General features: G+C 41.5%; 1 protein-coding gene across 4 annotated transcripts in view; it reads right to left on the bottom strand.

Annotated features, from left to right (window-relative positions):
• The window catches only part of SVEP1 (sushi, von Willebrand factor type A, EGF and pentraxin domain containing 1), a 193,181-nt gene that overhangs the window by 154,091 nt on the left and 23,855 nt on the right, over positions 1 to 15,235 (bottom strand). For 3 of the 4 annotated variants that reach the window (XM_025888607.2, XM_073876569.1, XM_073876570.1), the window contains exons 2-3: positions 12,883 to 13,138; positions 9,734 to 9,910 (exon numbers count right to left, since the gene is read on the bottom strand). In XM_025888607.2, the coding sequence (XP_025744392.2) occupies positions 9,734 to 9,910; positions 12,883 to 13,138 (433 nt within the window). Of the gene's footprint in view, positions 1 to 9,733; positions 10,041 to 12,882; positions 13,139 to 15,235 lie in introns of those variants that run through there. The other variant, XM_073876571.1, reaches the window with a different exon arrangement.

Below are 15,235 nucleotides of genomic sequence, written 5' to 3'. Positions count from 1 at the left end.
TTCCCTCTCTCACTGTCTCTCTCTCTGTCAAATAAATAAATAAAATCTTTTTAAAAAATAAAATAAAAGTCAATACAGTATTATGGAAATATCATCTTTTAAAATCCTGCTGAAAATTTTCCAATGGCTGCTTTCGACAAGGGTTATATGGGTTTTCAATTTTTTAGGGGTTATGTGAGCAAAATATTTAAAGACTACTAATTAGCAGATGTTAAACGTTTTCCTTTGCACCCTTTTCATTGTTACTGGAGTTACGGGGCCAGGGAATAGAAGGAAAAAAGATAAGGTTTTATAATGATATCGTAGCAGGAACTGGTTATAATCTGTATTTTGACAATTTTAGAATGCTGGATATATTTTTATGAGTATTTCTAAAAAAAACTCAAAACACTGACTTTGGGAGGTTCTGGTTTAAAATGGCAATATAAGAGGATCCTGCGCTCACCTCGTCCCAAGGACACATGGACTCTGCAGCTACATATGGAACAACTTCCTCTGAAAAAAATCCAAAACCTGAGCAACCCCTATGCGTCAGGCCCATATCAAGGGACACACTCTCACCACAAACCCTGTCCCCGCCCAGGGTGACCCACCACTTCGAGGAAACTCAAAGCCCAGAGATTCTCCATGAGGAGTGAAGGGTTTGAACCCCACTTTGGGCACCTGAACTCCTAAGAACTGCACCTGATTGATGAGCCCCAGAAACAGCTAGCTTTGAAAACCAAGCAGGCTCAAGGCTCACATCCACAGGCTGCATAGGACTGTAACCAAGAGAAGCAGCTCTCACGGGGCTCCTGCCACTTGCCTGCCCCCACTCAGCGCGAGCAGCCCATCCGACAGCACCCAGACGTCATGTGATGAGGCTCATTTGCTAACCTTAAAGGGCCAGCTTGAGGGGCAGGCATTTCACAGAGCTCACAGCTAGAAGCCTGCTGGCTGGCAGGCACCATCTTCACACTTGCTCTCGTCAGTGGGCACCATCTTGTCTGTTTATTTGTTTTAAACACTAGGCTTTTTTTCCTTTTTCCCAGCAGGCACCATCTGGTCGCAGTCCCTTTGCCACACTCTACAGTGACAGTATGTCCCATCTGGTGCCCTGGCTTTGCAGCTTTGGCTCCGAGGCTGCCCCTTGATCCCCTGACTCTGGTGGCCCGGGGCTTGTGCTCCTGGGTCCCACAGATGGTACCACTGGGAGAGACAGTCTTTGGTAGGCTACCACCCCCAGGGCACCGCACAGACAGCAGACTGAAAGACACCCTCTATCCTTTCCAAGAGGCCTGCTGCTTGTCCTGGAGCTTGGCCTGCAGGCATAGGTCTCAGGTTAGGCACACCGAGGCCTACTGCTCTGAGGGAATGGAGGCAGGTAGATGCTATCTCAGCCTTGTGACAGCTCACCAGTATCTCCCCCAAAAGAGCGTATACACTCCACTGGAGCCTGAATTTTTACGACTGCCACCGAGGGGACACTTCTGGATCACCTGGCTCTGGTGGCCGGCAGGGCTTTTGAGAGCATTCCCACAAGACTATCTATATTTGCATCCTTTAAAAGCTGCTGCCTGAGGGTCTGCCTTCTAATCGACCTGCAGTCAGATGCAAACTGAGCTCCTCCCCTTTGGGACACTGTCAGGTCTTGGCGTACCCTCAACAACTGGGAGCCACTAATAATAAAAATGGCTGCTTGGACAATCACAAAGTTTTGAGACAACCAGAGTTAAGGTTCATCTCCTACATGAGGTCATTCCCTCAAGACAGAGGTGGCTGTTTTATCTAATGCATAGAAACCAACACAGACAGTCAAGCAAAATGGAGAAACAGAGGAATATGTTTCAAACAAAAAAAAATATAAGACCTCAGCAAAAAAAAAACCTTAATGAAATTCACCTGATACAAGGTCAAAGTAATGGGTCATAAAGATGCGCACTGAGCCCAGGAGAAGAATGGATGAGCACAGTGAGAACTTCAACAGAGAGACAGAAAATATAAGAAAGTACCAAAGAGAGGAGCACCTGGGTGGCTCAATCGGGTAAGTGGCCGACTCTTGATTTAGGCTCAGGTTATGGGTTTGAGCCCTGAGTTGGGCTCCATGTTGGGTGTGGAGCCTGCTTAGGATTCCCTCTCTCTCCCCTGCCCCGCCCCAACACACACGCTCTCTCTCTAAGGAAAAAAAAAGAAAGAAAAGAAAAGAAGGTACCAAACAGAAATCACAGAGCTGAAGAATACAATAACTGAACTGAAAATAAAATTTACTGACTTTGAAGTTTGGTGATGTTTAATGCATCTAATTCTATGCATTTCCCTGTTATAAAATCATGATAGACTGGAAAATGCACCACCAGGACTGAATACCTACCTTAATCAGTGGAAAACTGAACAAACTAGCCTACTCTAGGCAGCTGCTAACCATCCTTCTGCTAAAGCTGATGGTAACCAGTGTCAACCTGCTAACAATATTCCCTCATAAAAAGCAAATAGGAATACGTTGTACAGATTCCTTACACCTTACAAATTCATTATTAGGCACCGCTGGGGATGTTTTTGGGAAAAAAAAGTCAGCTAAGCTCTGCTCAGAGAACAAGATTGCCAAATGTTTTGGTTTCCATTCAAGAATTTCTAGAGCTCTCTGTCCTCTCTCTTTCCAAAGAAATGACATAATATTTAGACAGGAAAATGTCTGTGTGCAGCATGGGGGTGGGGATTCATGTGCATATATTTACATGTATAAGATACTTCCACACAAATATTTTAGTGTTTCTTTTTCTACAGTGTATCTTCCTTTTATGAAAAATAATATAACTGGGGCTTCTGCTCATTATCCAGCCCTCAGCCTTGGTCCTCATCCAGCTATAATTTTCAATCTGCAAATCATTCCAAATTCAATGAAATGGAGTCAATGTCTGCAAAGAAGCAGTGTCCTCAAGATGCCTATTGTTTTCATACTCTGCGTCTCTCAAATCCCTTCAGGGGAAAGCTTAGAACATCTGCCATTGTTTGGATTTACAACAAGAGTTCACTGGCTATCCACAATAGATGTGAGGATCTAGCTATCTAAAAATGACCACTCCAGGATATCAACCATACACTGAATTTGATTTTTTGTTGACAAAGTTTAACCAAATGTAAATATTTTACATTAAAAAATACATTGTTATAAATTTCTTGCCATGTGCCTTTGGGCTAGGGATCCTGTGGTGCCCAAGGCAGACATGAAATCCATGCAATTGCCTGAGATTTCAATAATGTGTTCTCACCCATTTAAGATCCTGGTATTAAACATGACCTCTTACCTACATCCTCTTTCTTGAGCACTTTACTATACCTCTGAAGGTAGGCAATGGGCACACACGATGAATTTGTCAGTGCCTGTTAGAATCACTAGTCTGGTGAAGTAGGACAAAGACAATAGTTGGGTGCGGTGGGGAAGGGAACCAGAAGCATGAAAAAAGGTCTGAGGAACGAAATAGCATGATATTTGGGGGAAACTATAATGAGTTCCAGCTCTTAGCTCAAAGGGTAAATACGGGCCAACTCAGGCAAAGCCTTTATGCCATGCTAAGAAGCTTGAAGTTTATTCTATGAATGAGTCATAATTAAAAATCATTAAACAGATCTGTATCTTATATAACTCATTTTCTTCTTTTCCTTCCGAGTATTTGGTTAAAACATACGAAGCTGCTATTTTATGGGTAGAAAATGATCAAATATTGATGACCTCATAAGGGTCAAACTAATAATTAACAAAATTTGAAACTGTATTTGTAATTGTGTGCTCATTTGTTAAATGTCTATCTCTATGGCCAGACTGTAGGCTCTGGAGCCAGACAACTTGGGTTTATCTCTCAGCTCTACTAGTTATGTGACTCAGACAAGTTACTCAACCACTCAGACTTTAAGTTTCCTTGTCTCTAAAATGAAACAATACTCCAGAGAGTTATTATAAACATTAAGTGAGTTAATATATAGCAATGCTTGGGAAGGGCCTGGAATATCGTAAGTGCTCTTTAAATATTAATTAATTATTACCAGTTATTACTGCTGTCATCCTCATCATCATCCGTATCACTGTCCAAATATGCCAGTGTTAAGGAAGCAGAATGAAGAAAGGAATGCCAGAGCTAGAAATGGAAGTAACACCTTCTTTTCATTAGACTCCACAGTTTCGCAATATAGTTCCCTTGGCTGAAGTTCAATTACTAATCCTAGAGGAATATCTTCTCAACTATTTAAACAAGGACATGCAGGTACCTGGGTGCTTGGGTGGCTCAGTCAGTTGGGCCTCTGCCTTCGGTTCAGGTCATGATCTTGGGGTCCTGGGATCAAGCGCCGAGCCCTAAGTCGGGCTCTCTGCCCAGTGCGGAGTCTGCTTTCCCTCTGCCCCTCCCCCCACTTGTACTCCTTCTCTTTTTCTCACTCTCTCAAATAAATAAATAAAATCTTTTAAAAAAAATTCCATACCTGAATTTCTGAATCATACAAAATATTTACAGTAAATGAAACTGAGTTATGTAGGTTTTTTAAAAAACAAGATATCATAGACCTTTTATAAAGCATTGATTTATAACATCAACAAAAAGGACCGTTATGCAAGTATTCCTGGCCTTTCTCCACTTGTGGTTCCCCAGAGGGTGATGCAGACTCAAGAGGAAAGAGAAGGGTAAGGAGTTTGAGTTAGGACTTGGAAAGCCCAGGTGTGCTTAAGTATGAGCGTGTGTGTGTGTGTGTGTGTGTGTGTAAGGAGGAATTTGAAGAGATAAGTACAAAAGAGCTATGGTTTCTAAGGGAAAGGATGATGAGAAAAGTGAGATTTTAAGAACTGCTATAGTCTATATATCCCTGTTTTGGAGTTGGAGAAAATCAAGAAAAGGACTTATACTATTTTGAAATTTATTTGGATTGCTGGACTGGATTTCTTTTATTGCAATACCTCCCTGAGACTGGACTATCTGGGGGATGGATCTGTAAGTATTACAACTGTGTTTCAAATTCTCTTTCCTTAGCAGATTTTTTAACATTAGTTGAACTTCTGTTGAATATGGTTGCTATGGTCAGCACTATTATACAAATGAATAAGACGTACATAAAGAAAGCATCTACCTTGGATTATCTATTTATTATATGGTCTTCACTTCTGTAAAACCTATTAGCACACACTCTCCAAGACCACCAGCTAAAAGCATGTGATTATTTTGAAATGAACTCAAGTTTTGAGCCAAGGGAAATCAAAAACCAGTTCAAGCATATTAAGAAATGTCTCATAAAATTGAACTCTTTTGACAAAGTATTCCTTGTTAGTAACTTCTAATGAATGTCTTCAAGCTTGCATTCAAGTTAAAATGTTCAGGATGTGGAACGGATCCACAATGATTAAAATCTTTTTAATTTTTTAAATTAAATTTTAATTAAAATCTTTTAATGCATCAAGGTCTTGTCCGCAAAGCAGCTGCTTACCGTGACAGTGGTGCTCAAGCCACTTCAAGCAGAGCCACTGGACAGTGCTTAGCAAAGTCATTGTTGGAGAACCCAGGCACCCCAGATTGCCAATCACCCAGAACAAGGAGGGAAAAAGAGAAGAGCACAGTGATAACCACAGTCATCAGCTTTCTTTGAAGTCTCACAGCTCCAGTGGAGACAATCTAGAATAAAGGAAGGACCGTACAGAGCTGGGAGACCTGCATTCTGCTTCAGCTCCACCACTTACTTCCCATATGATCATGGGATGGAGTTTCCTCATCTCCCAAGTGAGCAAAGCCCTTACAGTTAGCTCTAGCATTCTTGTCTATGGAATTAACAGATACAATTTAGCTCAGGATATTTTTTCCCTAATCAAAGCAAACAAACTCTACTTTCTTCAACATCCAGTGGCGCATTATCCCACTGCCTTCTCTCACTCAGGGTTCTTGATTTTCACTGGAGACTCATCAGGTCAAAATTTATTCCAGGGGCGCTTGGGCGGCTCAGTCGGTTAAGCGTCCAACTCTTGATTTCGGCTCAGGTCATGATCTCAGTGTCACGGGATGGAGCCCCACATCAGGTTCTGCACGGAGTGTGGAGCGTGGTTGGGATTCTCTTCCCCCTCTCTCCTTGCCTCCCACCCCACACTCACACGTGTTCTCTCTCTCTCAAAAACAAAACAAAACAAAAAAAACTGCATTCCAACCTTAGTAGGTGCAAGCCTTCTTGATGGTATTCACCTGTGTGTCTAGATCTTCAGTATCCTACCACACCAAAGCTTTATAAAATACATGGTGTCATTTATCTTCAAGTATCTCATATGTGAGGTAACTACTTTAATATTCATTCATTAAATTTCTAATAATATTCATATTATCTAACAATAATGAATGATAATAAAAGTACCACTGATTAAGAATTGGTGTGCCAGATACTATCCTAAGTGGTCTATGTATATGCTCTCAACCTAAATATATATACATATATAAGATACATATATGTATACACACCTATACACATATCTATGTATTTCTATATACAAAGATATAGATGTGGGTACATATATAAATCTGTATCTATGTATATCTATCTATATACACCATTATTAGGCACATTTCACAGAAGAAACTGAGACTCAGAAGAAATTAATTGTCCAAAGCCACATCGTTTATAATTGGCAGAGGGTGAATTTGAGCCAGATCTTCCTGTGTTTTTAAACACTCTGAGCACAATTCAGTGTCTATGGTGTCTGAAAAGCAACGTATATAAGAAGCTATTTTCAAAAATACAAAATAAGCAGTGGGATATCTTGGAAACAACATAGAACTCAGAGAAAAGTGTCCTGGGTCCCTTTTGGGGTCCTGCTGATGGCTAGACAGGCTATCTTAAGCAAAATATTAATCTTTCCCAAGACCTCAATTTCCTCCTGTAGAGTGAGGGATTTCATGTAGATAATCTCTAAGGTTTCCCCTGGCTCTACAGAGGAATGATTTGGTTCTGAAAGGCATTGTTTCTACACTGAGGAAAAATACTCATAATTCCAACTCTTTGGAGCAAAAGGTAACATCCTCTCCCGGAGCAAGAAAACAGCTATCATCATGGGGCGCCTGGGTGGCTCAGATGGTTGAGTATCTGCCTTCGGCTTGGGTCATGATCCCGGGGTCCTGGGACTGAGCCCCATATCAGGCTCCTGGCTCAGCAGGGAGCCTGTTTCTCCCTCTCCCTCTCTCCCTGCTCATGCTCTCTCTATCTCTGTATCTCAAATGAATAAATAAAATCTTTAAGAAAAAAAAGAAAACAGCTATCGTCAAGACACCTTCAGATCTTAGTTAGAGGGACGATCTTAGTAGAATCTTCCCTACAGTTCCTTCCTTACAGCACTAGCCTTTTTACTTAATAGCACACATCACAGTTTGTGATTACAGACTGACTTGTGTGCATCGACTCTAAGTTCCCAGCAGCTGAGGACCATGTCTGTCCATTCACTGTCAAATCCCTGCCTGGTGCCTAGCACAGGGCTTGGCCCGAAAAACACGCTCAATAACATCTGTCCACTGAATAGATTTTAAAAGGGGCTCCTGGCTTTCAGGTTTTCAGTACTGGATGATGTAGAGCTAATATTTCTTTTTGCCTTTCCTAAAGAGTCTGGTAACGAGTCTTTCATGCCATAGGAAAGATGTAATGAATTTCTCTTCTCTTAGTTCCTAGCATGTAGGAGAAGCCAGTGATGGGTGTGGTCTCCTACAAATATACAGATCATAGCATAGACGTTGGGGTTCCAGTACTCCTTTTCCTAACCCCATAGCCACAAATACTAAAGGTGACAATATGAACATTTGTATCAATACAACTATATCTCATTTAAATCTTGCATGAAAGGAAGTAGTAAGCTGAGGCTTATTACTTTAGGAGAAGGGATGGATAAATTAACCCTTTTGTGCTCGGTGTGCTTGGCAAGAACCAGCTGCAAAAGTACTCCTGTCTCCTCTGTGAGGCTCTAGTGACAGGTCCACCCAACCTCACACATATTACACATTGCTGTGCCTTTCAGCCTGGAATGTACGACCAGGAGCAGCCACAGCTACTTGGGGAACCAGGGGTAGTGGGGGTTTGTGAACTGCCCCCTGTCTCATCCTGCCACTTATCCCTTGGGATGCAAGATTATAGGGCCGTGGAGCAGTGGGGGCTGCAGCCCAGCATGGCTGAGGCTCTTGGGCAGCCACTCGGCAGTGGCTTGTTGGCAGGGAACAGTTCAGTCTACAACCACACGGAAAGCAGACATGCTGACTACAGCATGGAGCAAAGAAAATGAGAGCTTCTGCCTGTGTCTGGTGGGCTAGGATGAGAGGAGGGAAAGGAGGGGGTGTTGGGGAGAGTGCCAAGCTGGGCTGTGGATGAAAGTGTGGGAAGATTCCAGGGGAGGCATTTTGCCAACTCAGAGGCAGTTGGGCTGATTTCTTTCCCCTTTCTTCTGCTTAAATGAGAATTCCTGCTGGGTGGGGTAGGAGCAGAGCCAAGAAAGGAGTGATTTGCTGGGTGAGCATGGATGCTTGGACCTAGGAAGTATGTGTCTGGCTGGTGGGACCAAGGCCAGGGGAGGAAGGAGAAATTAAAGGAGGGGAACTGAGGAAAAGGAAAGAGAGACAGCAGGTCACGTAGACAGGAGAGAGACACCTTTCTGTGCTGTCCAGCAGGCTTACCTACCTTCCGAATGTCAGAATAAAATAACGTTCACGTGAAACAAACAGCAAAAGACCACATGGTATCATATACAGTAAACCTACTGCTCCTAAATTTTCCTGGTAGCTGTTCATTTCCATGGGAATACATTCTTCCCAAATAGCAAATGTTGTCTTTTAGGTAAAAAAGAACAAACAAAGTGTTATCACAGAAAGCCACATACTACTTCTAAAAATTAGGAGACTATTACTTAGAAGTATTTCCTAAAATATAATGTAGAACACCAGAGTCCTAAATTGCTCTTCTTGGCCTTGCTAATAAAATATTAGAAATACAAAGATCCTCTTGTAAGGAAATCTAGAGTAGGTAAAATGACAAATGTCGATGCAGTGAATTCCCCTGTGAAGTGAGGTCACTTTTAGAGCTTTCTGATGTCCCTTTGTGGAGACCTGTAAAGAGCTGAAAGATCATCATGCCAATGTTACATTTTTTGTGACAACCCCACACATTCTGGCCTGAGGACCAGAATCCCACTAGCTTCAATCACCTACAGAGACTTCGGCATATTTTGGCTTAAGTGCCTATGGGACAGATCTGGCTATTGACTGATTACAAACAGAAGACCCCCAAATCTTCCTTTCCCAGATCTAGGGACATCAAGCCTTCACGAGGCCCTGCAAACTTCCTTTCTCCCTCTTGGACTTCAGCCACCACCACGTGATCAAGCCCAGGCTAGCCTGATAGAATCTGAGAGGCCCCATAAAGGCCAACCTAGTGGTCCTAGACAAAGTCGCTATAGACCAGACTCCAGCCAACTGATCCCCAAACAGGTAAGAAAACCCAGCAAAGAGCAATGATGCAACCTACCCAATCACAGCTAATGACAATGTTTGAGTTGGCACAGCTGAGATGAAACAAGCTGCCTAACTGACCCAAAGATGCATGAGTGATATACATACATACATACGTACATACATAAATCAACCAACCAACCAACCAACCAACCAACCAACAAATAAATAAATGTCTTAAGCCACTGAGTTCAGGAATCTTTTTTTTACACAACAGATAACCTGATACAATTACACCCAAACCAGAGACTCACCTGTGCATTCGTACTGCAGCCCTTTCCCATAATAGCCCTTTTCACAGACGCACTCAAACTGCCCCGTGTGTGTCCCACATTTGCAGCTTGCCATGTGGTCACAGCACTCTTGGCCAGCCTCACACAGATATGAGCAATGGGACATATCCTCTTGAATAAAACTCCCAGAAGGCAGATCTGTCAATGACACAGGAAAGACAGTAATAAAAAACAAATTAGCAGTTCACTGTTACATTCTCCAGTTGGTAAAATTTAGGTGCAAATTGGACAAAATAGCTTTTCATATCCGTCCAATTCCCAACTGCACTCCCCTCCCACCCAAATATGCATGTGTGTTCTGTGCACTACCACAGGCTGGGAATTTGCTTTAGCCAGTGAAGTTATTTCAGTCTGGGACCTCATCATAAGCTCTCAAGGCCATGCAGGGTCAGGCAGAAATTAAGCACTTCAGCGAGGAATCGCCAGATGCAGCAGGAAGTAACGTAGTCGGTTCCCCAGGTCACTCCCCTGACTTCCACACCAGCAGTGTTCCACTGCTGCAATACAAGGTCGGGCAGCAGTAACTAGATTTCCAAAACCCTTTTTCAAAAAGATAAATAAAATTACAATCTTGACTGCTGCATAAGGGTTTGGATTATGAGCTACTGGCTTAAGAATAGATACCATCACTTCTACAGTTATTGGATAAAGACTTAACAGCACCACACAAGTTTAATAATAGAACCAGAAGATGGCTTATTTCTCTATGTTAAGTAACTTCTCATGTTTTATGTGAATGGAGATCACACTGATTACTTGAGCCATGTTCTGAAGTGAGGCATGCTGGGAATTCAATAACACAAGCAGGGTTGTTCAGAACGTGACTTAATAGGGCAGGGTATGGTTGAAGGCGACCGGTCCAGAATGGATGGCCTAGAATCAGGCAAATAATAAGTTCCATTTACTTTGCTGAAGAAGTTCAAAAGTCTTAGCCCAAATCCCTGGGCGGGTGCTGGGCCCAGATAGAGTAATGGGCCCCTCGTAGGAACTCAGATGTGTGAGTTCCAGCAAGACACATGCACTGCAACTGAATGCCCGGAAAGAAGATTGGTGATGGCCTCATTTATGGAACATCTGTGTCTATGCATTAACACTCTGAACAATACACAGGGGGCAAAGTAAAGAGAAGATTCCAGCCACAAGGGAAAGAGACCAGTTCAGTCAGGTACCCTATTAAAGCTCCATCTAAGGGACTGTGGTGTGGGTAAAAGGTCTGCAACATGCACACTTAGCTCTGAGGCACTGGGCCATGGGATTATTTGGCAGTAGAGCAATTTAGGAGCAAGAAAGATCTAGCTACCAAGACTGGTACACTGGCATTCAGGTCTGAGAAAGAGGTAAGTATACAAGTTACATATGGGGAAGTTATTATTCTGTAACCAAGGCCTATGGAGTATGGCCAGAAACATGGATGGTCTTAAGACCAAAAGTGGATCCATCCAAATTGAAAGTAGCTTCAGAGGACTTAAAGGCAGGGAAAATGAGGCTCATTTCCTTTGACTTGATCATGTTTTTGCAATAGGAACAGGATCTTTCCTTACCAAATCTGGAAACTCGATCAGAGAATTATGCCTTCTAGATATTTGCTTATTGTAATACAAGTGATGCCTTCCAAAACTCTGTTGCAATACTGTAACCAAAAGAATGCTCTGTCCCAACTCAGCTTCTGGGTCAACTTGGCATTAGGGTTCTAGAAGGCCCTAATCCTACAAGCAGAGGAATGGCGGGACTGGAAATTAGTCCTGTACAACACAGCAGGTAACACCCATGATTTCAGAATCCCAGCTAGTAACAGCCACCCTGCCTTTCCACTCAACATACCACTTTTCCCTGAGAAAAGGAGAAATAAAGGAAGCCCCCCAGTTACTGAATTTCTGCCATGTGATAATACTACACTTAGAAATATTTTATTTAATCCTCTTGACAAAACCATATGGTATTCATTATAATATCTCCATTTTAAAAGTAGAGGAAGTGAGGCTTGTAGATGTTAGATAAATTGCCTATGGTAAGAACAGTAGTGGACGGTTAATGAGGGCTGCGGATAATAAGCCCTCAGTAACTTTTCTAATCACTTTATATGTATTAACCCATTTAAACCTTGTGACAATCCTATAGAGTAGGTACTATTCCCATTTCCTATTCTATGAATAAGAAACCTAAGGAGTGCAAAAGCTAAATAATTTGCCAAAAGCCACTCAGCAAGTAGGTGACTAAGATTTTTTTGCTGTATCCATAGCTAGTCTGAGATCCTGCTTTTGAACGCTTCTCTTGGAACTATGATAGGGCTGATCTGCTTCTTATGAATATCACTAATTGCTTGAAACCTCATGTGGCCATGATTTGCCCGTCAACCTGAATCTTTCACACGGATACCTGCAAGGATCAAGCCTAACTTGCCACGTGGTTTTGGTCCGAGGCTGGATCTCCTGTCATTTCCTCCCAATTTATACTTTCCCTGGTAGCTTACCAAGACACATGCCCATATTACGCCTGGAAGTTAGTCTAACCGAAATCATACAACTAAACATCCTTATAAATGGTGTACAACGAACTCTAATGAATGGGTTTACTGACTTCATTCCTTGTTGGGGTAATGCTCTTCATCTAATGTGTAAGCACACATGTCTTCAGACTGTCAGGTCAAGAAGTATGCATTAAGTATTTATTGTCCCTATATCTTCATGTGTATTTCTGGAAACATTCTGGTGAGATTCACTATGCATGTCTCTGCATGTTTACTTCATTCTTCCAGATAACTATAAATAGATCTAAGTCAAGGCTTCCCGCTCTGTGTGTGGCCTTAAAACACACCTAAATTCATTCCATTGATTCGAACAGTTCCAGGTGGGAGCATATGGATAATCTAGTGAAAATCCATAGCAGCTGTTAAAAAACAAATAAAGCAAAACAAATACTCTTGTTGCAAGTCAGACTGTCACCTCTATTTATGAAGTTCAACGCATCTCCTAATACACCAAGAACACATGGGCATCATGCTCAGCTAAGATTTCACAGGGTTTGATGTTACCCTCCAATAAGTTTCAAGCAATAGGAGAGCAGGAACCCCCATTTAAATGCATCATGTCATGCCACTGGGTTTCCCTTACCTTCATGCAATGCCCGGCGAGCTAAAGCCTCAAATTCTTCAAAACTGTGGAGCAGGTAGCAGTGCTCCTCCTTTGGGGTGGAAGCCATGTCATTCAGTTCTCGAATGTTCCCTTGCCATATGCCAAATGTGAAGATCTCCACTCCAAAATCTCGCAGAGATGCTGCAATTGGCCTGGGATCTCCCCCATTGGAATATCCGTCAGTAATGAGGAATATAACTTTTGTTGAGTTTTCTCTAGAGTGACGAAGAATTTGCTGTAATGCAATAAAGGAAATTAGTATGAGTTTGTATTGTGTTGGCCTACTATGTGCTTCCCCTCTTATATAAAACAGCATTTGTGAAGATCATTAGCATGTCACGAGAGTGAGAACAAACACTGATCAGTGAGAATAAAACAGAAACAGGCACAGAGTAGTGCCTACAATGGTCTTCTCACAGACCCACAAAAAGCACTTAAAATTTACCATTATCATCAGTGTCAGCATCCGCATCACCTTCGTGCACCTTGTTAATGAAGAGCAGCAAATGTTTATGGAATGAATTTTTATTCATATTATCACTTATTGTTATTTTTATGAATTTTCAGGCTCTCGACAAATGAGCCAAATGTGAGTCCTACGTATCTTTTTCCAAGTATATCCAGCTAGCTGCCCATCTACCTACTTAGCTGAACCACCTCATGATCATAGATCAAAAGTCTAATCTGAAAGAAAATTTAACAGAAAATGTCTTTTTCAGAGTTAATAGTGGCCAACCTACTTCCCATGTTTGTTTTTCCACTGCTCCTCCAAAACTGTAGAATTCATTCGATCGTTCATCTTTTCTGGACCACCCGACATTAGCACAAGGTCAGCTGGTTTTGATGCTGTCCTATCTTTACGAGAAAATACTGATTTATTCAATCTGACACTTGGGCTTTATTATTTTAGGACAAGTGAGTTGTACTTTATAATGTTATATGCTCTCCCTCCTCTATAGATAGAAGGGAAAAAAATGAAACCTTTTTATTAAAGGCATCTACTTATTGCCACTGATGCTTTATAACATCAGCCTGCAAAAGCATAAGGAGTCCAGCAGTGAATCTGGTATTGTAATTGAATTTGCTGTTATTGCTTTTCCTCAGAAATGGGTAGGAAAGGTAAAAATGGGTAGGAAAGTTAAAGTGCCAGGGTATATTTTCTGGCAAGTTCTTAGAAAGAATTCAATGTCTACTGGCAGTAATTCAAGTACATTTAGAAGGTAGTTAGGAAGTGCGACAAGCGTATCCTATGTTTTGTTTAAAAGATGATGTGATTTAAAAAAAAAACTGCCTCAATTCATTTAAGGGGCAGACTCAGCTATAAACTTCAGATTCTCTCAGATTATACGATCCATGTCTTCATGAGTATAGAATTCACAGCTACTGATTCTAATTTAATAACTCTTACTGAACTTTATTACTGTTTGTGAGCTAAAGATAAAGCCACTGAACCTGAATTTAAAGACAGTTAAAGGAAACTAAAAATGACTTTGGAAGACACCTGGAAAGCCATCAATTTGAGAAGAGGTATTCAAACACTTTACCTCCCTCTCTCAAAAACCTACTACTGCTAAGAGCTAAAGAGAATCAGAAACCAGCCTGAAGAAGCGCCTTCTGGTCAAATAAAGGTCATTCGGAGTATCAATAACAATAATAATTGAAGTGAATTTAAATGCATCATACATATTTTCATTGTATCATATACATTTACATTTAAATGTGTGTAAACATTTATATTTTCAGTTAGTACACACCCCACGTGAAAAGCCCCATCAATATAAACAATAATTAGAATGGACTGAGATACACACACACACACACACACACACACATACTTTTTTCATTCAGGACCGCCTCTGGGGGGGGAATCCAATGATCTGTGATGGGAGGCATGAACTGAGATATTATTTTATTTAATCTTTGAAGTTATCCATCAGGCTCTGAGTACTCCAAGATGTGGCAACTTCTGTTTACACTGGCCTTGCTCTTTACCACATGATAAACTCTCTCCTTCTGGGTTGTTCCACTCTGAAATCATAACCTAACCTCCACAGACACTCCCCTAAGCTTTTGCTCATTTTGATTACTCTCTCTTCTACAAGACCGTGGAAGCAAACTGTAAGCAAGACACTAAGAAAGGGAGAATTTGGATAGAAGTAGAAGAGAGAAAAAAAAGCAAACGGTCTTTTTCGGTGTGGTATTCTGGACATTGTCACAAAGCATGCATTTGTAAATATCTATTCAATGAATGAATTAATGAGGGAGTAAGTGGATAAACTCTAGGATACTCTGAAGACAGTTACTTGAGTGAGTTGGTCTTGAGGGAGCCATA

The sequence above is a fragment of the Callorhinus ursinus genome, unplaced genomic scaffold (genome assembly GCF_003265705.2).
Source record: "Callorhinus ursinus isolate GAN/ISIS: 27379988/994484 unplaced genomic scaffold, GSC_fseal_2.0 scaffold24, whole genome shotgun sequence".
Classification (NCBI taxonomy): Eukaryota; Metazoa; Chordata; class Mammalia; order Carnivora; family Otariidae; genus Callorhinus; species Callorhinus ursinus.
The sequence above is the reverse complement of the archived record's forward strand: the minus strand, read 5'-3'. Positions and strand labels throughout refer to the sequence as shown.